This window comes from Equus asinus, chromosome 28 (assembly GCF_041296235.1).
Source record: "Equus asinus isolate D_3611 breed Donkey chromosome 28, EquAss-T2T_v2, whole genome shotgun sequence".
NCBI classification, from domain to species: Eukaryota; Metazoa; Chordata; class Mammalia; order Perissodactyla; family Equidae; genus Equus; species Equus asinus.
Genome location: NC_091817.1, coordinates 25,303,959 through 25,324,985, shown reverse-complemented (window position 1 = coordinate 25,324,985; position 21,027 = coordinate 25,303,959). Strand labels below are relative to the sequence as shown.

Genomic DNA, 21,027 nt, shown 5'->3' with positions numbered 1-21,027 from the left:
TCTTTCCAACAGTGGAAAATTGTTGGAGCAGGCTTCTGTGGTTAAACTGAATCACAAAACGTCCATTTTTTAATATCCTTTACCCTTATGGTGTTTTTATATAATTTTTAAAAGAGACCAGGTATATATTTCCCACTTACAATATACCTTACCTTTAATGACTGTTAAATTTTATGGCCAGAAAGGACCAAAAGGTTCAAGATTAAATAGTAGAAATCTTACATGAGTGGGGCTTGAATGTCATTGGTGTCTTAGAGTTTCTTCCCTGAAGGGCGAGTTGTGCCATCTAGAACAGACTTCAGACTGCTGAGGAATTAAAACAATTGCTCTGAGTGCCAGTGACATAGCTTATTAAATTCTCTAACAGGAACAGTCTTTTTAGTGACTTGCTCAAAACAGACCCAGATTTGAACCAGGTCTACCTTCAAAGTCCCTGTCATTAAATGCTAGACTACAGTAAGACGTATTACCATCACCTTTTGAACTCTGGTTCAAACTGAGAACAAAACAGCTATAAAATTTATTGGTCTTAGAAGCAGTCAGCAGTGATTCCCAATTCTCTAACATGTCACCCTTACCTCAGAGTTAGTCCTAGCACCACACTTTGGCTACTTTTCCTTTTGTTATTTATAAGAAAAGCAAAGTAAAAGATCCAAATTTTCCTTCTTTTCAAACATCGATGAATATCAGCTTAGACTAAAATTCTTCTCATGGATGTTCCTTCAGGTAACAGGGAACCTGCTAACTCGTCAATTCCAACAACTGGTGTAAGATCATCTTCTGACCATAACGAACCTGTAAGGCTTGCTGTTCCCTCCAGCTGAGTTTAGCATAGACCTCCTTATTACTGAGTAAATCCTGCTCAGTTTTTAAGTCTGTGGCATAGGTTTGCAGGGTCAACAAAACACTTTTTCGAAGAAGCTGTCTCCATGATGCTTTGAGCTTGGGGATATTTGTGATTGTCAGGCTGTCCTCTTCCTTTTTGTCATCTGCCCATCCATCCTGGTCTTTAAACTCCCTGAACTCCTCCGCAGGCATGCACAGCACCTGGAAGCAACATGGGGCCCTTTAATTAGGATGCACTACTTGTGTATTTCTGAAATTGATTTAGAGTAGCCAATCTATTTTGGCAGCGTTTAAGTCTCCCTCCATCCCACCTTTCCTCTCTCATCTAGCTTTATCTAGCTCTAAATACCTAGGCCATTTTCAGCAGTAAATGGCCATTTTTGGCTCTTTACCTTGAGTGTGGTGGTCAGTTCCTCTTCAGTCAGCACCTCCTCCCGCCCAATCACAAAGGCTCCCTCTTCCCCTACCATCTCCAGTTTGCATAAGAAATCCCAGCGTTCATACAGTAGGAGCCTTTCAGCTTCAACTTTTGTTCCTGTAGATAGAAAAGTGATAGCGTGGAAGTCTCAGTATACCCAGGAGCTCATTTTTCCTTAGTCCACTGCCTTGTCCACAAAAAAGGGGCAACTGCTATTTAGCAGAGTACCTGGGGCGGGGATATAGACACATCCACCAGTGTCCAAGGTTGAGTTAAGCAGACACTCACCCTGTAATGCTGCTTCACGAACTGTCACCATCTGAATGTCAGCTGTGTCATCCGTGTTGTCAGGATATGGTTCAACAAAACCGTACATATGAATTAGTTGCCAATTAGCCATTTGCCCATAAGTGTTGAAAATCTCATGGCCTTTAGGAATGGGCTGAGTGGCCACCATCCGAAGACAATTCTGGGGTGGAAGGGAGAAGCTGGGGCCAGGCCCTTACATGGCCAGGCCCATGAAGATTACTTCCCTCTTAGGAATAGCCTCCAGCAGGCATAGTTCAGCGATGGGACTGATGCTATACCGACCAACATTCTACCTTTAGTTCCTGCTAAGATCCTGTATGTAGAATGAAAGGGGTGAGGCTCACAAAGGTCAAAGTCAGCCTCAATGTTTTATTGTGACTCACTCTGCTCAGTCATCTTCAGCATTTAAAAAGTTGCTACCTTTCCAGAATGAACAGTTAAGCCCAGATCAAAGTAGGAATGGCAAATGGGGTTAGGGATTTAAAAAATAACAGCCATTTCCTAATTTTTATACTTGGATCGTCTCTTGCAACTTTCTGTATAGCAAACAGAATTGATATAAACAGCCTTGGTATTAAAGACCTTTGACCTGTGAACATCCCCGCTCTTCCCCCTTCCTCCCGAAAAGTACTGACACCAATAGCTGTTCCAGGCTGCTGTCCACAGGGCCCCAACACAATCTTGGCTCACTGGCACTTGACAGAACAGCCACCCTCTAACACCAAATAAATGATGGTAGTATAGTTTATCAGAGAATTAACTGCAACTTGCTTTGAGATGTTTTGCTGTTCAAACTATTTCACTGGAATATGCAAACAAAGTACATACAGGAGGAGCTAACTTCAGTTTTAGCAGGAGAATGGAGCCCGTTTAGCCCAAATGCCAGGCCAGCATAAATGACAGACACTGGTTTGAATCAAATGCCCAATCATCAATGCACATAGAACAAGAACTGGGAGGGATCCACTCACTGGAGAGTATTCTAGATTGGCATTGTGATTGGCTAAGTGGTTTAGTATGTCTGCAGCAGGCACCATCAAAGGAGAGTTTGGCTCCTTTTCATCCTCCTCTTCCTCCAGTGGTTCCTGAAAGCTGCCACAGAGAGAACTTGGCTAAAGCCCAGTGTAGGATAAGAGACTGGGGGTGGCGTTCACTGTTCTTTCCCCTCTTGTCCCTCAACAGAGTTCTATAAAAAAAGGGTCCTTAAGGCTCTGCTCACTGACCTGTAGGCCATCACAAGAGCTACAAGCTGGTGGTAGAGTTCCGGGGAGCGAACCCTGGGGCTGAACAGATCGGGGTGGGCTTCCATGAAGGGCAGCACGATGGAATAGTACTCGCTGCGGATGTTGGCCAAATCCTTCTCCACGGCCTCGGGTACGCCTGTGCCCTGCAGCAATTGCCGGCGCTGCTCCTCGGGCCTGCAGTGACACCCCCACCCAGGTTTCCTTCACACATTCTACGGGGACTAGTGCTTGTAAGCCCTGTCACCGGGGCAGGGCAGTTCGAGCCAGACCCTCCTACGGCTCTCACCAGAACATGGGGTGCTCCAAGCGGCCCAGCTCCGGCCAGAGCGCAAAGTAGGGGCTCCAGGGCGAGGCCGGCGCCTGCAGCTCGTGCAGCAGCGCGAGCAGCAACGGCACCCAGCCCGACTGGCTCTGCAACGCGCCTCTCTCTGCGGGAGACACACAGGTGAGAGCCCCGGCGTGGCCGCGCGGGCCCGCCTCCGGTGTCCCCCCCGCCGGCGTGCCCACCTCGCTCCAGCAGGCCGCTGATGGAGCAGGTGTGCTGCGACAGGAGCGCGGCCCGCGGCACCGCGAACAGCAACTCCCCGGGCTGCACGCTCTCCTGGGCCACCATGCCGTAGCCGGCCACCGTGCCCTGCCGGCTCACCGCCACCTGAGCAGAGGGAGCGGCCGGTCAGACCGGGCCCGCCCCCCGCCGTGCCCGCCTCCGCCCCACCGCCCGCCCCGCACTCACCTTGGGACTCAGCTCCAACCCAACCCGCCGGCACCAGCTCAGGAAGCCGGCCACCGGGTCCGGGTTGCCGCCGCCCGCAGGCCCCGCCACCTGAGACACGCGAGCGCAGTCGCGAGGCCCCGCCCCGGAGAGCTGGCGGGGGCGGGAGGAGGCCGCGGCGCGGGGCGAGAGCGCTGGGTGGGGGAGGGGAGGCGGGGAACGGCGGGGGGTGCGGGGAGCGAGGGGGCAGCACCGCGCGCGGGGGACAGGGGGACAGGGCTGGGCCCGCGCCCGCCGCCCGCGACTTACCCGCCGGCGCTTCGCCCGGGTGGCCATGGTCCGAGGGCACCCAGCCCCGCGGGTCACTAGACCCGCGCTGACGCTTCCGGCGTCCCAGGCCACGCCTCGGGGCGGGGCGTATGTCCCCGCCTCGGCACCAGGACCACGTGACGCTGGTTGCGGCCTCCACGCGGAAGACGAGTGAGGATTTGCACCGGGTGAGGTCATTCCTTCTGAGAACATCCTTCTTCGGTCTGCGTGTCCCCAGTTGGGTTTAGGAGACGTGCGGTCGGGTGCAGGAAGATGTGTGTCCCCGTGCCGCCTCGCGCCTGGCTCTGAGCCAGGCAGAACCCTCCCCGTCTGTCTCCGACAGCTGAGACCTCTGGGCGAAGTTCGGGTGAAGAACAAAATCTGCTTTCTGGATGTGACTCCGAGGGCCTCGCGGCTGGCGGGCTGTGAGCGCACCCGGGTGGATGGCCGGCCGGCCTTCCTGATCTCGACCCCTCGTCAGCTGCGGTCATCTGACCGTTTTCATTTGCTCAATTAGAGCAGCGTGTGTGTGTGTGTGTGTGTGTGTGTCAGAGTGGCGTAGGGAGGGCTCCTAGAACTAGAATAGACCCCCTTTGCCCTTGCTCGCTAGTATATCCCTCTTTTTCACCTTCTGCCTAGCACATGAGGGGTTTTGTTTTTATTTACTTCTTTATTAGCTGACACACGGCAGGAGCTCAGTGTCTATTAAATGGCTGAGTGAGTGAATCAGAAATGGTGGTTAAACACGGGCCAGTAGCATGCTGTTAAATTTAAGAAAATAAGGCTGCAAATAGAAAGGTTAGAAGCTGGGTTTTAAGTTGAAACATGCCACGGTCAGCTCCTGGCTTGGCCTCTAGGGCAAATCCCTTAGCCTGAGGCTCAGTTTCCCCAGCTGTGAAACTAAGATAAATATCTACCCGGTAGAATTAATGTAAGGATTGGTAAGATGATGTTTGTGACAGGAACTGGAAACAGAGAGACAGATGGACACGCCTGTCTGCACCCTGCATGCTCAAGTGACCTCAACCCAAGAAGCACCAGCCTTGCCAGCCTGAACATATCCCCTCAAAAGGTTCCCTCGATGGCCATGGCATAACCATACTCGAATTCTTTTTAGTTTCTTTATTAGTTTTTCAGCACAGTTAACTCTCTCTACGTTGACAAGGATTTTTATTTGTTTTATATTTTGTCATCTCAAAATCTCATGACATCAGCCACCAGAATACACAAAATTAGGTTCTTCACTTTGTACAGAGAGGAAAATAATAAACTCCATTAAAAGTTCACTTTGACCAAAGAGACAGCCTCTGATGGAAAACCACACGCAAGAGGACCCAATATACATATATATATATAATGTATAGATATTTATAGATATCTCATCTGAAAGAACACAGCAGAAAAGAAAAAAAAAAATCCCAGAGTCGCAGCGCTACCTACAGTAAGAGGGATTAATTCTACCAGCTTTTCAAACAGTCACATTCGATACTCAAGGGAAGCAGGTGAGTAAACAGGACTGGGGGCAGACTACACTCCACCGGGCTCCAGAGCAGTCTAGTAATGGCTTAAGATTATAGAAGGGAGCGATGTGTGCACAGGAAATGGGGATGCAGTGTCCTCTCAGGCTCCCAGCACCCCCTCACCCCCCACACTCCCCCCTCCGACAGCCCTGCAGTTTTCACTGCTCTCTCCCCTCTGTCTTCACTCGTCTGGGGGCTTGTGGCAACTGATTTAGGCTCAAAGACAAATGGCTTCTGGTTTCTGGGCCAGGAGATTCTACCTGATAAGGTGAGTGGATGGCAGTGTACTTCAGGTGACAGGCTTCAGGTGGCAGGCAGGGGCTGGGGTGTGTGGGGAGCCTTTCTCCTCTGCCTGCCCCTTGCTCTTTTCAGGAACCTTCACCTCCCACCCCAGGACCCAGGGAGCCCCAGGCCCAGCCCACTCTAACAGGCTGAGAAGGTGATGTGGGACTGTGAAGTCCCGCAACCTTGGACCAGTCCTCTCCAAATAAACTTTCCCTTCCTAGTGATGCTTGCACGACACTGGCATGGCTTGACCAGAACTCTCCCTAGGTATTTCTCCACGTTTCTGGAGGCCTTGGCTATACTGCTGCTGATTGGGTTGTCCTCCATGGAAACTGGGAGCAAAAAAGGGGTCTAGAGGAATCTCTGCCCCGCTCCTGCTGGCTCCCCACGGCAGTCCCCACGAAGTTCTCAGGGGTGCAGCCAGCACTCACAGACTATCCCAGCCTTTAACCTCAGCCCCCATGTCTGGTCCCTACGGAGACAGAGGACCAGGCGACTTTCTGCCTCAGGCTTAGAAATGGGACAGGGCCAGGAGGTGGCAGAGAGTGTGGGCTGGAAGGGACAATTCATGGAGTTCCTGCCCTCAAGGTCCGGCCTGTTCTATCCTTGGGCAGGAAAACCCTCTTCAGCTTCTGCCTGCCTGGCCCTGCAGCACCAGCCCTGCGAGTGCCCCCTTGTGGCTGCTGTTCAGATGATCGTCACATGTGCTACAAGACAAACACACGTGTTGGGTGGAAGGGTTAGGGGAAAGGGGCCTGCAGAGCTCCAGGGCTCCCTGCCTCCCAGCGCTCCCTGCTGCTGTCTCCTGGCTCTCATGCCAGGAGTTAGACCTCGTGCTCCTGCTGTCCCAGTGCCCACCACCCAAAACCCCATCCCATCTTCAAACCTGCCTGCCCAACGAGGTCATCCCTTGCTCCTTCTTTAACCCAGGATATTAGCCTGGATCCTAGCCAGAGAAGGACTCAAACTCTTTCCTTAGTTAATTCCCTTCCTCCCAGGACCCCCCCCCCCCGCCCCCCGACGGTCCCTAGGCCATCAGCAGTTGGAAGAGAGGAGTCTAAGTCAGCTAAGCAAGTTAACAAAGTGTGGGGGGGAAGTGAGCCCCTCAAACCATCTGGAGACTGTTCCGTTGCAGCACCTAAGATAGATCCCTTCATCTTTTTAACCAAAAGAGAAGTAACCCCACTTCCTCCCTTTTGCCCTCACAAAAATAAACTAAAGGGAAAATGAGCCGGCGCGAGGATGGCAGTGGGACGGCGATGTGGGCGGGGGCAGGTGGGCGTCTTCAAGGGACCAAGGGCTTCAACAGGACACCTCCATGGTGTGGTTGACCTGGCCCAGCCCCTCACTGCTCTCCGAGTGGGTGCAGGCCTGCGGGCGGCTGCCGTCCACCGAGCTGGCGCTGGTGAGCGACGCGGTGCGAGAGCGGGCGAGACGGGTCATGCTGGCCGAGGGCACTGTGGACCGAGATGGGAGCCAGAGTGAGGACCAGCGGGCAGGGCCGGGTGCCAGCAGGCGGGAAAAGGATCCACGCAAGCAAAGCGGCCAGCGAGCCCCGTTCTTCCACCAGCAAGCCAGGGCTCTGCGTCCGCTCCGTCAAGCCCGAGGCATGCAGTGCCAGCAACAGTGAGTGAGCCAAAGGGCAGGGGACCAGGGGCCCCGCAGAAGCCAGCAGGACCCTTCTCACGGCAGCTGGCCAGGGGTGGGAGTTGACTGGGTGTCCTTGAGCTAGTGCAGGGATGGGACATATTTCCAACTCTACCTCCCTCAAGAGCATGGTGGAGCAGGGGGAGGAGGACAAGGTGTGGGGGCCTCAAATCACCCTAAATCCAGTTTCTGCTCTTATTCAGAGTTTCACAGACCCGCAGGGGCCAACTCTACCCTCCTCAACTCAACCAGCCACCCTGTCGTCCCCAGGGCCAGGCGCTGCCTCTGAGAGGTTCTGGTTCCTGAGCTCTGGGAGTCACGTGGCCCACGGCAACCTAGAAGCAAGACTGCTCTGAACCTCAGCCGATCTAGAGCCCTCCAGTGGTACAGAGCCACGTGGTCCAGGACCTGCGGGAGAGCAGGACTGCCCTGGGTTTTGGAGGGGAGCTGGACACAAGAAGGTTCCAAACCACAGCAAGACGCAGCCTGGCTGCAGCACTGCACAGAGGAAGGAGCGGGCGAGACTGGGGCGGGGGCGGGGGGGTCCATGCATCAGGGGAGGGGCCATGGGGTACCTGCTCCTCCACTCAGCCTTCGGTCCTTCAAGTACGCAACTAAGAGAGAAGACAGGGCCAGAGAGGGCGGGGTGGGGAGACACAGAACACCAGTGAAGAGCATGGTTGGTGAGGCAGGGGCATGGAGATGGGCCAGAGATGAGAGAAAAGTCCAGGCACAGAGAGGGCTGGGGCAGGACTAGAGCCTCAGGAAGCCCGGCCCCGCCCGCCCCCCACCACAGCGGGCCACTAGGAACCGCAGCGTGGGCTGGTCTTAGTCTGGCCCCAGGAGCCCCGACAGCAGGGTGGGGGCCCTCATCTTGCCTGGGCTGCGGCCCTGAGGGGCTCACATCGACAAGGCCTGAGCCCTCCCAGCTCTCGGGCTGCCTGGTGGTATTTCGCCCGGGGCCCTGAGAACACGTCAGGGGCTAAGTGTTGCTCATCCACTCATCCCACAAACGTTCACTGTGGGCCTCCAGTGTCTCGCTGGTGGCCTTGGCCTCTCCTTGCCTTACTTCTCCACAGAGAGGCTGGCAGGCCTCTGGGGGCCAGGGGGAGTTCTATTCTTGGATGTGCACCCCTCCAGCCCCCCAGGGGCCTGTCCTCCCGAGGAGGCACTAGCTCCAGAGGCTGAAGTCTTGGGGTGGGGGGATCAGAGAGAGGAGGTTTGCTTCCCGCAGGAGAGCCAAGTGTATGGGGGGGTTGGGAGGAAGGACGGGGTCACAGAAATGCTCCCGTGCCGCCAGAGAGGGGTGCGCGTGTGCTGGGGGGCTCCTGAGCACAGTCTGGGAGTCTCATCTTTGCACAGGGTGATGTTTGGAGAAGGGAGGGGGCGGGCAGGGAGCCAGGTCCACCACCTTGCTTCTGTTACCACAGGGTCTTCAGATATGCCACCCAGGTTTGGCTGCCCTCAGCTCTCCTGACACCAGGATGGCCTCACCTGCCTTCCCCAGTCCCCAGACTCCAAGCCCGTTCCTCGGATGCCCCCGGTACCATCCACTACCTGTGATAAAAGGCCCGGGCAGGGGTGGCTGGTGTGTCTGACTCACCTTCAGGCAGGCTTCTCTGGCAGGACCCAGCCCCACTGGGCCCTGCGCCCCCAGGGCTGGGACAAGAGCCCCCAATGCATCAGGCCCAGACATGAGAGCAGTGTCCTAAAGCCCCCCAAGGGCACAGGAGAGCTGAGCACAGCCCAGGATGATCAACTTATAATTTAGGTGGAGATGCCCTAGTTGGGGCCCCAGCTCTGGTGGGGAGCATGTGGCCAGAGGGGCCCAGCATCCAGACCCCAATAACAGAGCTCACATGCCCGTAGGCTGCTCAGCCCCACCTCACTGCCTGCCCACTGTCTCCGGGGCGGGTGGGGCGGTATACTTACTGTAGCCCATGCCTTGCAGGAAGTATTTGAAGGCTTCCGTCAGCTTCCCAGGCTGCAGGAGGGCAGACAGGCACAGGCTTTGATTGGCTGCCTGGGATGGGGGCGGGGGGAGGCTTCCCCAACCCGGGCTGGGTAAGGGAGGGAGGGCCAAGAGTCTCACCTGTGTGACCTGGGGGAGCCCACCAGAATCTGCCATCTGCAGGAGAGAGAGGGGGGTGAGCTGAGCAGGAGCCACCGCACACCTTGCCTGGGCCTTGCACACCTGGACAGGCTCCCCTGGCTGGACACACAGTCCTGCTCCCATTCCAGCTGGGCCCCCAGGCAGGCCCCTCTCTGAGGCTGGGCCCATGGTGGGTGCTGGCTCAGGGCTGGGAGGAAGGCCTCACCTTCAGGAAGGTCGTGGTGCTTGGATCCAGTTTGGAGTTGCACTCGACCTGGGGACAAGGAGCCAGCTTCAGCAGAGCAAGGTGGCCCTGGCCCCCAAGAGGGTATCAGGGGAGGCCCTGGCCCGGTTGCTAAGGTTGGGTCTATCCCCAGAGCTGGGAGGAGGGAGGGAGGGGAGGGAGGGAGGGCAGGGGCAGACACAGGCGCTGGCTAAGGCTGCCCCTCCCCAGGCTGCCTTCTGAAAGGCCACGCCCCTGGAGATCAGGACCCTCGCCTGCACTCACGACTGCTGATGGGGCAGGGGCTAGGGACTGTCCTCACGGAGAGCCAGGGCCACCTTGGCGGAAGTGGCTAGGAAAGCACCAGGGACCACAGGAGTTGGGCGGTGAGGTGAGTAAGGGCCAAGGGTCAGCAGGAGACTCAGAACTCTGCATGGGTCAAGATGGCCAGCACAGCCCACACCCCTGCTCCCCAAGCCCTCAGGTACAGGGAGGATGTGGTAGTTTCTGGGCACACTGGGAGCTGCCCTGAGCACTCCTGAACTCCTGGCCCTCTATGCTGAGGGGGACATGAAGCCCTCAGGCTGCCTGCTCTTGGAGTTCCAATAGGAGAGGTGACACACAAACCCCATATGTGACAAAGGTCAAAGGGGGACCAGTGCTGTGCTCGTGAATTACTTATTTCATAATGATGAATCAAACCTTAGAGAGAAGGGAGATCAGCCTCTGGGCCTGAGGTGGGCAGAGACTGAGGTGGGGCTGCACTGCTGGGTGGGGCAGGGGGTGGGGCATCAGGTACCATCACGTGCCCTGGCCCCAGCTCCCTCCGGTCTCCAGACCTCCCTCACCTGAAGGATGGGGGCTGCACCAGGTGGTGGAGAAGCCCACCACCCAGTGCCTGTCCCTGAGGCCTCCCTGGGCTGGGTCAAGAATTGGCCCTGCTGCCCAGAGGCCAGTGACCCCCTTACTCCTGCCTCCCACCCCTGGTCAGGGCTCAGTTCCTCACTCACCACCCCATCCTCAGCAGGCGCATTATCCCCGACCACCAGCATCACGGGGCAGCTGCAGACACAGAGGAAAAGGGCTGTGTGGCCTGGGCATGGGGCAAAGGCGGGGCAGGCTGGAGGGGAGGGGGCACTCACCGGAGCGTCTTGGCATTGGGCACTGTTCCAGGCCGGTTAATGTCCAGGTCTCTGCGGCTGCAGGCAGAGAGAGGCCAAGATGGGCATCCCAGGACTGGATCCCAAGGCAGGGGGTTGGGAGGACAGGGCGTGTTGCTCCTAAGCCTGACACTCCTGTATTTCAGCCAAACCCCATCCCCAGGAGTCCCCTGGCTGGTCCAGAGTAGAGCCTCAAGCTCATCTAGTCATTTCAGCAGTAGAACACGGCCTCATAGATTCCAACTGATGAAACAGGCACACAGGGGCCTGCTCTGCATAAATAGGGCTTCAGTGTTCCCCTCATGCGTGACTTCTTCCTGGACCCCCCAAATCATGCCAGGTGGGCCCTCGAATTTGGCTCTCCCTGCCTGTCGAGGCACTTGTCAGATGTGCACAAGCCTCTGTCCTGTGGGATTCCTGGGCCACAGTCGGGGCAGGGCCTGGGCCTCACTTGTTCTTCACTTTCTCCAGCATCATGCACACAGCAGGTGCTCAGTAAATATTTGCAGGAGAAAGAGGAGAGAGGGCAGGTGAGTGAGGGGGCCTGGCTAGTCCCCTGCAGGGCAACCCCAAAGGGGCTCCAGGGAGCAGAGCTTGACAACCAGACTTCCTCCAACCTCCTCCCCATTTTACAGATGTCGGCACTGAGGCTCAGGGTTGTTGGGGTCAGGGATGTCGCCCACATCCCCCACTGCTCCCAGCCGGCAATGCCCCAAGGGAGGAGTGGAAGAGCCCAGAACCAGAGTTGGCTGGAGCGCTGCTCCACCTGTGCTCCTCGAGGGGTGTGACCCTGGGCAAGAAGCGAGCCCTCTCGGAGGCTCAATAATCTGCTCCTCTACACACTGTCTGCCTGCCTTCTCCCATGGATGGTTGTAGCAAGGGGTCCCCCAAAAGACTGGGGGCCCTGCGTCCCAGTGCTGACGAGCCCCACACTGCCCACACCTGTTGTATATGTTCCAGAAGAGCTGCAGGTTGGCCTGGTTCACCACGTTCCCGATCTGCTGCCGGTAGCTCTGCACCAGCTCTGTGCTGTTCACCAGCTCCTCCTGGGCCCAGGGGGATGGACGGGGACACACGGAGGGAGCGGACAGACAGGGGCGTGGGCTCAGAGGGGACGTGCAGGTGTCACCGCCAGAGCAGCCCTTTCCAGCTCCCAGCAGGGTGGGGTGGGGGGCTGGGACCTCAGGAGGGGAGGGGAGGCTCCACTGAGCGATGGGAGGAGGCCCTCCCCCGATCTGTCCTTCAGATGCCCCAACATCATGGCTAACAACAGAGTACAGGGTGACACAGGTCAGATGCCACAGAACCCCAACTCCCCTCCTCCTGCCCGGCTAGGAGGAGGCAGAACCAGGCCCTTCAGAAGCTGCCTGAGCCTCCTTAAGACCCCCTGCCTGGCCACCCCTGTTCTTGTTGAGGACGGCCCCCATGCCCTTACCTGGCTGAAGAGGTGGGATAGCACCGTGTCGGGTAAAGTGCTGGTCAGGCCGGAGAGCTGCGGGCCGAGGTAGAGGGCATGTGAGTGCCGCCCCTCACCACCACCACCCCCGTCCGGCTGACCACGCTCACCTTGGTGGCTGCCCAGTCGATCCAGCCTTTGCCATTGGGGTCAATGTTCATCAGCACCAGCCCCTCCACCAGGTCGGGGTAGATGAGCTGCCGGTGAGAGGGAGACAGGGCTTGGGGTGGGGGGAACGGGGTGCAGGGGGCCCCAATCTTCCCAACTAGAAAACGGGCTGTAAAATTCTGGCTCTGCCTATTTCCTAGGTGGTTGGGAGGGTCCGAGGAAAAGGACAGACTCCGTAAGGGCTTCAAGATGCCACAGATGACCCACTGGCCTAGGAACCTGCCTGGACTTCCCAGTCAGCTGCCCCAGCTCGGCCTCCTTCCTGCCTGTAAGCTCTCAAAATTCTTTATTTGGAATCTATGCCTATATCACTGTTTTCCACCTCTTGTAATATACTTCTGAGGATGCTGCTATTGTAAAACTGAGGATTAAACACCTTCAATCAAACATTTTGTTTCTTTGCTTTCATAGTGATGTTAAGTAGGACACTGACCTTCCCAAAGCCTGTCTGTGTTAGATATTGTCAAAGAGATTCACAAGTTCTGTTCAAGTGCCCATGTTTAGGGGAAAATGGTAATATACATACAACACTACTGTCGCAGGTTTGTCTGGGGGGAGGCAGTGGTCTACAGTGAACAGAATGGTTAAGTGCTGTTTCCAAAACCGGAGTGGAAAAATTTGGGTCATTTCTTTTGAAGAAAGAAATATTTTGCATCCTGAAAATTAAGTTTTGTTTTTAGAGATGAAAAATTTGGAGGCTCCTACCTGACAGGATGTTTCTCAAATGTGACTTTCTTTAAACCTCGCGACCTCAACATAAGTGTACTTTTTGGGTTAAAAAATGATTCATGTTTAACTATTACCCTATTTAATGAATGGGTGATTAGGCTAACCCTTGTTCAGTGGCTAGAGCAACTAGTTGTATAGTTTGTTGTTAATAGAAGTTTTGGCTTTGGATAACTGTCAAGCATGTTATAATTTATGATCTTTTGAGGAAATGTATGGACAAAGTAACCTGTTTTTTTTTTAAAGTTAATTTCCTTGGAGGAAAAAAGAAAAGAGGGCTTTTCTAAGTGAAGAGGAAGTAGGGGGAGGAGAAGGAAGAAAGAGCAGCGATAGTTCTCTGAGGCTGAAAGGCTGCCCCGCCCCCCCTCCAGGGACTTGCCCTAGGATGTGGGGGGCGGGGTGGGGGGGTGGTGGGGGGAGACTCACAGCAAACTTGGCCAGCACATACGCTCCGGCTCCCACTCCAATGCCAATCACGTACTTGAACCTGGTGGAGAGCATGGCTGCTCACCCTAGGGCTGGGGGTGTCATTTCCCATGACTGCCACCCACAGTCCTCAGCCTCAGCTGCAGCTTCGTGGCTCTGCGGTGGTGGTGGGCACCCCTGGGCCCCCAGCACGGGGGCAGGGGCGGGGGCAGGGGCCAGGCAGGGACTCACCCAAAGTGCTGCACCACGCTGGGGAGCATGGCGGCCAGCTGCTCCATGGAGGGGAACTGGTACCTGCGGGGCAGAGCAGGAGGTCAGGCCCAGGTGCAGTCTTGGGCGCAGAGCTGGGGAGAGCTGGAGGGGCTCCGGGGTACCTACCCCTGAGGAAACTGCGACGCCCCCACCTGCTGCCCGGGGGCATCCACGTGGCACACCACGAAGTGCTTGGTGATCTCCTGCATGTCCTCGAAGTTGAAGAAGGTGTTGAAGCACAGCTTGTCTGCAAAGACACACCTCTCAGCTGTGCTGAGCAGAGGGGGAGGGGGGCCCGTGGGCCTGGGAGGCAGGGCGAGGCAGAGTGATCAGCCTCATGCTCCAGCAGGGAAACTGAGGCCCAAATAACTAAGGGCACAAAGCTAAGTGGGCGCAGGGATCTATGGGGTCCTACGGGGAGAGAAGGGGGCCTCACTGCTCTGGGAGACTCCAGGCAGAGGAAGCCGAATGAGGCTGGGGTGCACTTACGGTTGAGGCCCACGTCATGGTAGGTGAGGATGGCTGGGCGGTTCCCTTTGGGGGAGCCCCGGATCACCACGTGCAGAAGGCCATAAGGTGTCTCAATGTCATGTTCCTGGAGGGGAGAGACAAGGCTGGACACTCCGGGCGGCCCCCACTCCTGGTTCTTCTGGGAAATGAGGCTGTGGGGCAGCCTGGGGGCTGCTGGGCCTGTGGGGCCTCCACCTGGAGCACCCCATTCTCATCACCCCAAGCAGCTCCCAGAGAGGACAGACCAGATGGAGCACCCTTCCCAGGGCCCTTCGGCACAGGGATGTGACTGGTCTGCATGGAAAGTTCTGGTCCCCTCTGCAAACCAGCCAGTGGGGGAAGGTGCCCTGCACGCAGCCCTCCAGGGTCCAGCGAGGCCATTTTCTCCGTCTCACTGCAGCCCCTCCAGGACAGCTCTGCCACCCCAGCCTGAGCCCTGCCCTCACCGTGTTCTTTCCCAACCCAGAACCCTCGAAGGGCTTTTGCTCCTCTAGGGGAATGGCTTCAACAGCCCTGCCTAGAATCCTCGGTGAACACCCCGACGCCAGCCAAGCCCAACCCCCAGGCCTGCCCCTGGGTCCCACCTCCAGGCTCTTGCTCAGGTGGGTCCTTCCACCTTGAATGCACCTCCCCTTCAGGCAGGGCCGGGTTAGACACCCACCCCCTCCCCAAGAGCCTTCTGCAGTGGCAGCTCTGGGATGCTGTTAGTCCTTCAGGAAGCAGGAGTTGGATGCTGTGCCTGCTCCTTACTGTGTGTATGACTCTTGAGCAGGGAACACCACTTCTCTGTGCCTCAGCCACCTCTTCCCAAGCCTTTTCACGGGGACTAAGTGAGAACTAACCAAGCTGATGTCTGCGGAGCCTTGGGCACTTGGAGAGGTTGGGTTGTGCCCCCCTAAGCCCTGGGGAGGTCCTCTGCTGGCTGGCCCTCTGCAACTGGTCACTCTTGGCCACTCAGTTGGGAAACTCCAAGAGGGTCCGTCAGAGCTGAATAAACAGCCCTGCCCTGCACCATGGGGAGCCCCAGGAACCAAAGGGGGTGGCCAGTGAGTTGGAGGTGGGGCTAGGGTCAAGGACAGGGAGGAAGCAGCAGGTGACTGAATACCCACTGTGTGCTAGGTGCCTTGTGTGTTATGCAAGAGAGGAGCTCCTCCCCCATTTTGCAGATGGAGGACACAGATTCCAAGAGAACTTCTTGGGGGCTGGCCTTCTTGGGTCTGGGCTCAGAGGCCACTGTCCCAGCCTGAGTCTCCAGTGGGGATGACAAAGTGATGCCAACTCCGTGGCCAAAGGCCACCCCATGAAAGCCACACTTCTGCTGCTGCCCTCCAGGTGGCCAGGGCCACCACAGCCTCCCCTTGTCCCAGGCCTCTCCTCCCTCAAGGCCATCAGAACAAGGAACATTTCCTGCTCCTTGACCACGGACTGGACATTTCTTACGTATCTTCTCATTTACTCCTCACAGTGACCCAAGCCTCAGAGTAGGAATCTGAGATGGGGGAAGGAGAAATGACTTGCCCAAGGTCGAGCCCAGAGAGGGCAGGGCAGGCCTTGTCAGGTGCCAGCCTCAGGGGCAAGGGTATGCGCTGAAGGCTGCATTTTCTGAGGAGGAGATCCAGCTCCACCCAGAAGACTACCAAGCAGGCAGCCGCTGCACAGCTACTTGCTGGGGAGGCCGTGCTGTGTCCCCCACCCACCACGCTCTCTTGCCTCTGGAGGGCAGGGTTGGAGGCAGGAGGGGTGCACAGGGCTATGGAGGGAGGGCTGGGGGCAGGAGGGGTGCATGGTGCTATGAAGGGGAGGCTGGGGGCAGGAGGGGTGCACGTGCTAGGGAGGGAGGGCTGGGGGCAGGAGGGGTGCATGGTGCTACGGAGGGGAGGCTGGGGGCAGGAGGGGGTGCACGGTGCTACGGAGGGGAGGGCTAGGGGCAGGAGGGGTGCACGGTGCTATGGAGGGGAGGGCTGGGGGCAGGAGGGGTGCACGGTCCTATGGAGGGAGGGCTGGGGGCAGGAGGGGTGGCCAGGGCTATGGAGGGGAGGGCTGGGGGCAGGAGGGGTGCACGGTCCTATGGAGGGTGGGGGCTAGGGGCAGGAGGGGTGGACAGGGCTGTGGAGGGCGGGGTCGGGGGCAGGAGGGGTGGACAGGGCTGTGGAGGGCGGGGTCGGGGGCAGGAGGGGTGCACAGGGCTGTGGAGGGCGGGGTCGGGGGCAGGAGGGGTGCACAGGGCTGTGGAGGGCGGGGTCGGGGGCAGGAGGCGCGCCATCGCACTAGAGCGCAATGCGCTTCCTGCGGCATGAAGTGCAGTCCCCGCACAGGGTCACTCCAGCCCTGCGGGGCACAAGTCAGGACCAGGGCGACGGCCTTCCACACCCAGACCTCCACTGCCCATGGCTGTGTGTGAGGGGGGTCTGTCCCCTCCCAGCCTGTGGCCCCCCCAGGTCCCCATCCTCGGGGCGGCGGGACTCAGCCGCAGTGCTCGCCCCACTAAGACGCATCTCCCCGGGGACGGGAAGCGTGGGCCTGGGCAGACCCTGGGGCGTCGCCGCGGTTGCCCGGCCCGCGCGGCCCAGTGACCTTGGCTGAACCCTCGCGCCGACCTCCCTGCGCCTCCTCCAACCCCGGAGCTCAGACCCAGCTCCGCCTGATCGAGGCCGAGCGTCCCTGTCCCCCTGGGTGCTGCACAAGGAGGTCGCCCCAGGGGCCGCAGCCGGACGCACTCGGAGCCCCCACCCCCAGGGCCGCGCGCTCCCATTGGCTCCCGGTGACGTCAGAGCACGGCCCCGCCTCCAGGTGGGCATCCGCCGGAGGCACTGCGGCAGCAAGGGAGGGTGTTCTGACTTCCCCTCTCCGCCGGTTGGCTTCTCCTCGCCTGTGACCTTGAGTGCTGCGGAGCCTTTGAGCCAGGGCTCAGCGCGTGCGCCCGGGAGGGGAGGCTAGTCCGATTCTTCCCTCCACCGCATCCATCCTTCAGGGACCCGGGCTGCGCCCGCGGCAGCCACTGACGTCGTTGCCCGGGTGCGGGGCGACCCCGTGGGCTGCGGACCGGGCACGGCAGGCAGGGGTTGGGGGTGCAGGAGGTGTGCCCTGCTTTTCCCTCCTTGAGGAAGAACAGCACCCCTGGGTACTGCTGCCCGGGCGGGAGGAGGCGCCCAGCCTGCAGGCTCGGGGCTCCAGGGGTGCCTTCCCCCACCCACAAAATAAGGCACCGCGACCCCCCTCGTCCCCTCCCCCACAAGAACCCTGGCTTGCCGGCCTAGTTAGCACCTCGCCCCAGACCTCCCCGCCTCTGCCCGACTGGCACCGTGGTGCCCTGGGGACCAGGAGGCGCTGCAAGCAACTCCTAAGGAATAAAGGCTGTCTGTTCTGTTCGCACTCCGGTGCAGCCACCCAAACAACCGAGACAAGCCCGCAGGGTCACGAGGGCAGCCCCCTGGGGTGCACGCACAGGCACCCCAGACACACGCGGGGCGCACAGCCTCCCCCAGCGCTGAGATGGTCACAGGCGCGAGGCAGACGCCAGCCGGGCACGTGCCAGGCGGAGGGCACACTCTCCGAGGGGTGTACACACGCTGGCACGCCGGCCCACACAGGCTTGCAGACAAGTCGCAGCCCATGCCGTTTTCTGCAGATGTCACCCCTCCCCGGCCTGGGGGGCTAGCAGCTACCCCCGAACACGGCAGACCAGGATCACCAGGGAGACGAGGACCTGCTGGCCTTGCCTCGGTGATGCCCCAGGTGAGGCGACTGAAGGCAGATTCGCCACCAGACATGGGCTGAAGGATGCCCTTCGGCCCTGACCCCCTCGCCGCCCCGGAGCCCTCACTCACCCCATCCCAGCACTCCGGCATCTTGCCGAGGGACGCGACCGCCTCGCCCAGGAAGGGCGACCAAAAAGCCTGAGTCACTGGGTCCAGATGGACGAGGCAGCTCCAGCAGGAGATCAGAGGCTTTGAGATGGGGCACCGCTCCTCCCGGGGCCATTTATATGCAGAGCCTGCCGGGCCTAGGCCGGCCCCTCCTCCTAGCGGGGTTTCTGAGCAGCCACTAGGAGCCCCCGCTCCCAGATTGGCTGTCGGGAGACAACCTGGCTCCAATTGGCTTCCGAGGTCCTCACTCACCCAGCCCTGCCCCCGCTCCTCCCGCCCCCAGCAGCATATCATCCTTGATGGTCCCGGGCTCCTGCATCCCTCTGGCGCCAGCACAGACACACACCCACAGCTGCAGCTGCACACAGGGTCCTGGGAAGATGCGAGGCGACGCCACGCGTCCAGGTGTGCCCTGTGTACACAGGAGCCTCTCACAGACACCAGCATCAATGCAGGGCAAGGCGGGCCACAGGGCATGCCCTACACTGCCCAGCCCTTGACCTAGACCCTGGGGAGCAGGGAGGGCCCACCAAGCCCACCTCCACATCAGGGATCACTTAACCTTGAAGGGTTGTGGCGAGTCACTGCTGTCTGGGGCAACCTGGGGACTTCTCCATCCCCAAGGTCCCCCCTAGGGCTGCCCCCACTCTGCCCACAGGCATGCTCAGTGCCTGCCCACACTGCTGAAAGGGGTTCTGGGGCCAGAGGGGCTGCGTAGATTGCAGGTCCAAGGTATGGTGGGCACACACCAGCTCTGCCCTCCCTACCCCTATCCTGTAGCAAGGGGCTGGAGGCCACCAGGGAGAGGAGGAGAGACAGGAGGCAGCTTGATGAAGTGGACATGCCCACCTGCCCACCTCCCGCAGACCTACCCAGCTCTCCTTCCCGGGCCAGTCATCTTGGGGCTTGGCTCCCGGGTCTCTGGGGAGCAGGACGCATGAGCCACCTCAGGCTCTGTGCCCCGTCCTCCTGAGCAGCAAGGATGTGGGGGAAGAGCTGGCTGGAGACATGTGGGTAGAGCGAACAGGAGAAGGAGGAGGCAGAGGAAATGGACCAGGCAGGGGAGCAGAGGAGGGCACCCCAGGACTGGGAGAAGCGGAAGCGACAGAGAAGGGAGGGCCACGGGGCACCCGTGTCCCCATTCTGTCTCTTTGGTGAAGGAACGTGCCATTTGATGCCTGTGTGACAGCCGTGCACACTGGCTGGGCTGTATGGGCTGCCCTGGGAAGGTGGTCATCTCCCCATCTCTGGGTGCCTAGTAACCTGGTCAACACCTGCCACGTGTGCTATTCTGGGCCGTGTCCTCTGCCTGGGGCCATCAGCAACCTCCCCTGCCCCATCTCCGTCCTCTCGCTCTGGCGGCCTAGTGCAGAGTGCCAGGGCCTGCTCTCCCAGGGCAGCCAGGGGGTGGAACGACGTGTCCCCCTGCCCTCATGTCCTGGCCACAGTCGCTGTTCCCTGCAGCCACTCTGGCACAGGAAGAGGCTCCGACTACTGAGGCAGCCGCGAAGACACAGCCCTGCCCCCTGACCTGCCACAAAATCCTCACAGATGCTTCTCGAAGGGGAGCGGGGGTGGCCTGCCACCCTTCCTGCCATCATCTCCCTGCTCCTCCATGGTCCCATCCAACCTTGTGCCACCCCAACCTCTGACCTCTGAGTGGCCTCTCCCCTCCTTGGACCCAGGTGAGAGGCTGGCCTCGGACGCGGCCCACCATGGCCTCCATTTCTGCTCAGCTCACTGGCTTTACATCCACAGACCTGAGTCTAAGTCCCGGCTCCCGCCCCCACTAGCTGGGTGACCTTGGGTAAGGTTCCTTGGCTCCTCTGTGCCTCAGGATCCTCAACTGTAAAACAGGAATCCTGCCTTCCTCACGGAGTGGTCACGAGGATGAGAAAAAGCTGCGTAAGCCACTCCAGACCTGACCCCATGCCCACCCAGGCCCTGGTAACAAAGAAATGGCATCATCTGTGTGCTTCTCCAAACTGCTGGCCCCTTCCCTGGAGGTTGTACAGTTGCTGTAGCTGAACAAGGCAGGCTCAGGTCTTGTTGACCAAACCTAGGTACCAGTCATAGCTCTGCCACTTCCCTGCTGTGTGACCTTGGATAAGTCAGTCAACCTCTCTGAGCCTTCACCTCCATAAATGGGAGAACAGCAGTGCCTATTGCACAGGTAGTAGCCAGGATAACAGACAACCCTCACAAGCCTGTGAGGAAGGATGAGGAAACGGAAGCACAGAGATGTTCATTTTCCCATCAGCTAGTAAGCGGTACAGGTCCCCAGCACCGGAGCACCCTGGGCCTGAGGTCGAGTTATTAAGTGTAGCAAATGTTTATTAGCACATCTCCCACGTGCCAGGCTCTATCCAAACGCTTTACACATCACCTCATTTCATCCTCCTAACCTCCACTTTACAGAGAAGCACAGAGAGGTTCTATAACCTGCCCACATCACCCAGCCAGTGAGCACGGAGCCAGGAATCGCATCCAGTCAGTCTGGCTCTGACTCCTGGAGCTCTGGTGGCCACCAGTCACCGTCAGCCCAGGGTCTGAGTGCCCGGCCTGAGGGTACCATCCCGGACCCTACAGACACCCAGGGGGGTTTTGCTGCCTGTCTCCCTCCACGGATGAGGCAGTGACATATGTTGGAGGTCAGGTGGCCCATGAGTGGCAGGGCCAGGACCCGGACCCAGGTCTGTCTGGCTCTAGTTTGTCCTTCTGCCTCCCCTGGGGGCTGGGTCCATTAAGGCAAGGGACGAAGTGGGATAAAATCTCTGCCAGCAACCTCACAGCTGCTTTACGAAAAAAAAAAAAAGGGCAGCCTCGATGCTGTGTAGCCAGAGGAGAGGGCGAGGAGC

The 21,027-nt window shown here is 58.7% G+C and overlaps 2 protein-coding genes across 13 annotated transcripts in view; both read right to left on the bottom strand.

Moving 5' to 3' along the window:
• Positions 1-97: 97 nt before the first annotated feature.
• Positions 98-4,946, bottom strand: SETD6 (SET domain containing 6, protein lysine methyltransferase). 3 transcript variants are annotated; one of them, XM_070500662.1, is made up of 10 exons: positions 3,839-3,931; positions 3,551-3,640; positions 3,325-3,469; positions 3,104-3,245; positions 2,797-2,991; positions 2,545-2,665; positions 1,553-1,733; positions 1,239-1,381; positions 796-1,047; positions 98-306 (listed from the first exon to the last, which is right to left on the bottom strand). In XM_070500662.1, exons 1-10 carry the CDS (start codon positions 3,863-3,865, stop codon positions 241-243), a joined length of 1,362 nt encoding a protein of 453 aa, XP_070356763.1. In that variant the 5' UTR covers positions 3,866-3,931; the 3' UTR covers positions 98-240. The 3 variants fall into 3 exon arrangements, with proteins under 3 accessions (XP_070356763.1, XP_070356762.1, XP_044617512.2); XM_070500661.1 differs by lacking the exon at positions 3,551-3,640 and having other exon boundaries at positions 3,839-3,945; XM_044761577.2 differs by lacking the exon at positions 98-306 and having other exon boundaries at positions 498-1,047; positions 3,839-4,946.
• Positions 4,946-21,027, bottom strand: part of NDRG4 (NDRG family member 4) — a 42,919-nt gene continuing 26,837 nt past the window's right edge. For 3 of the 10 annotated variants that reach the window (XM_070500658.1, XM_070500660.1, XM_070500657.1), the window contains exons 4-18: positions 14,283-14,388; positions 13,920-14,040; positions 13,773-13,835; positions 13,542-13,602; positions 12,332-12,418; positions 12,201-12,257; positions 11,708-11,811; positions 10,748-10,804; positions 10,616-10,667; positions 9,609-9,656; positions 9,383-9,418; positions 9,223-9,274; positions 8,785-8,847; positions 7,866-7,904; positions 4,946-7,100 (exon numbers count right to left, since the gene is read on the bottom strand). In XM_070500658.1, coding sequence (XP_070356759.1) covers positions 6,946-7,100; positions 7,866-7,904; positions 8,785-8,847; positions 9,223-9,274; positions 9,383-9,418; positions 9,609-9,656; positions 10,616-10,667; positions 10,748-10,804; positions 11,708-11,811; positions 12,201-12,257; positions 12,332-12,418; positions 13,542-13,602; positions 13,773-13,835; positions 13,920-14,040; positions 14,283-14,388 — 1,101 coding nt within the window. In that variant the 3' untranslated portion in view covers positions 4,946-6,945. Of the gene's footprint in view, positions 7,101-7,865; positions 7,905-8,784; positions 8,848-9,222; positions 9,275-9,382; positions 9,419-9,608; positions 9,657-10,615; positions 10,668-10,747; positions 10,805-11,707; positions 11,812-12,200; positions 12,258-12,331; positions 12,419-13,541; positions 13,603-13,772; positions 13,836-13,919; positions 14,041-14,282; positions 14,389-18,130; positions 18,393-21,027 lie in introns of those variants that run through there. The other 7 variants (XM_044761247.2, XM_044761246.2, XM_070500659.1 and 4 more) reach the window with 5 other exon arrangements.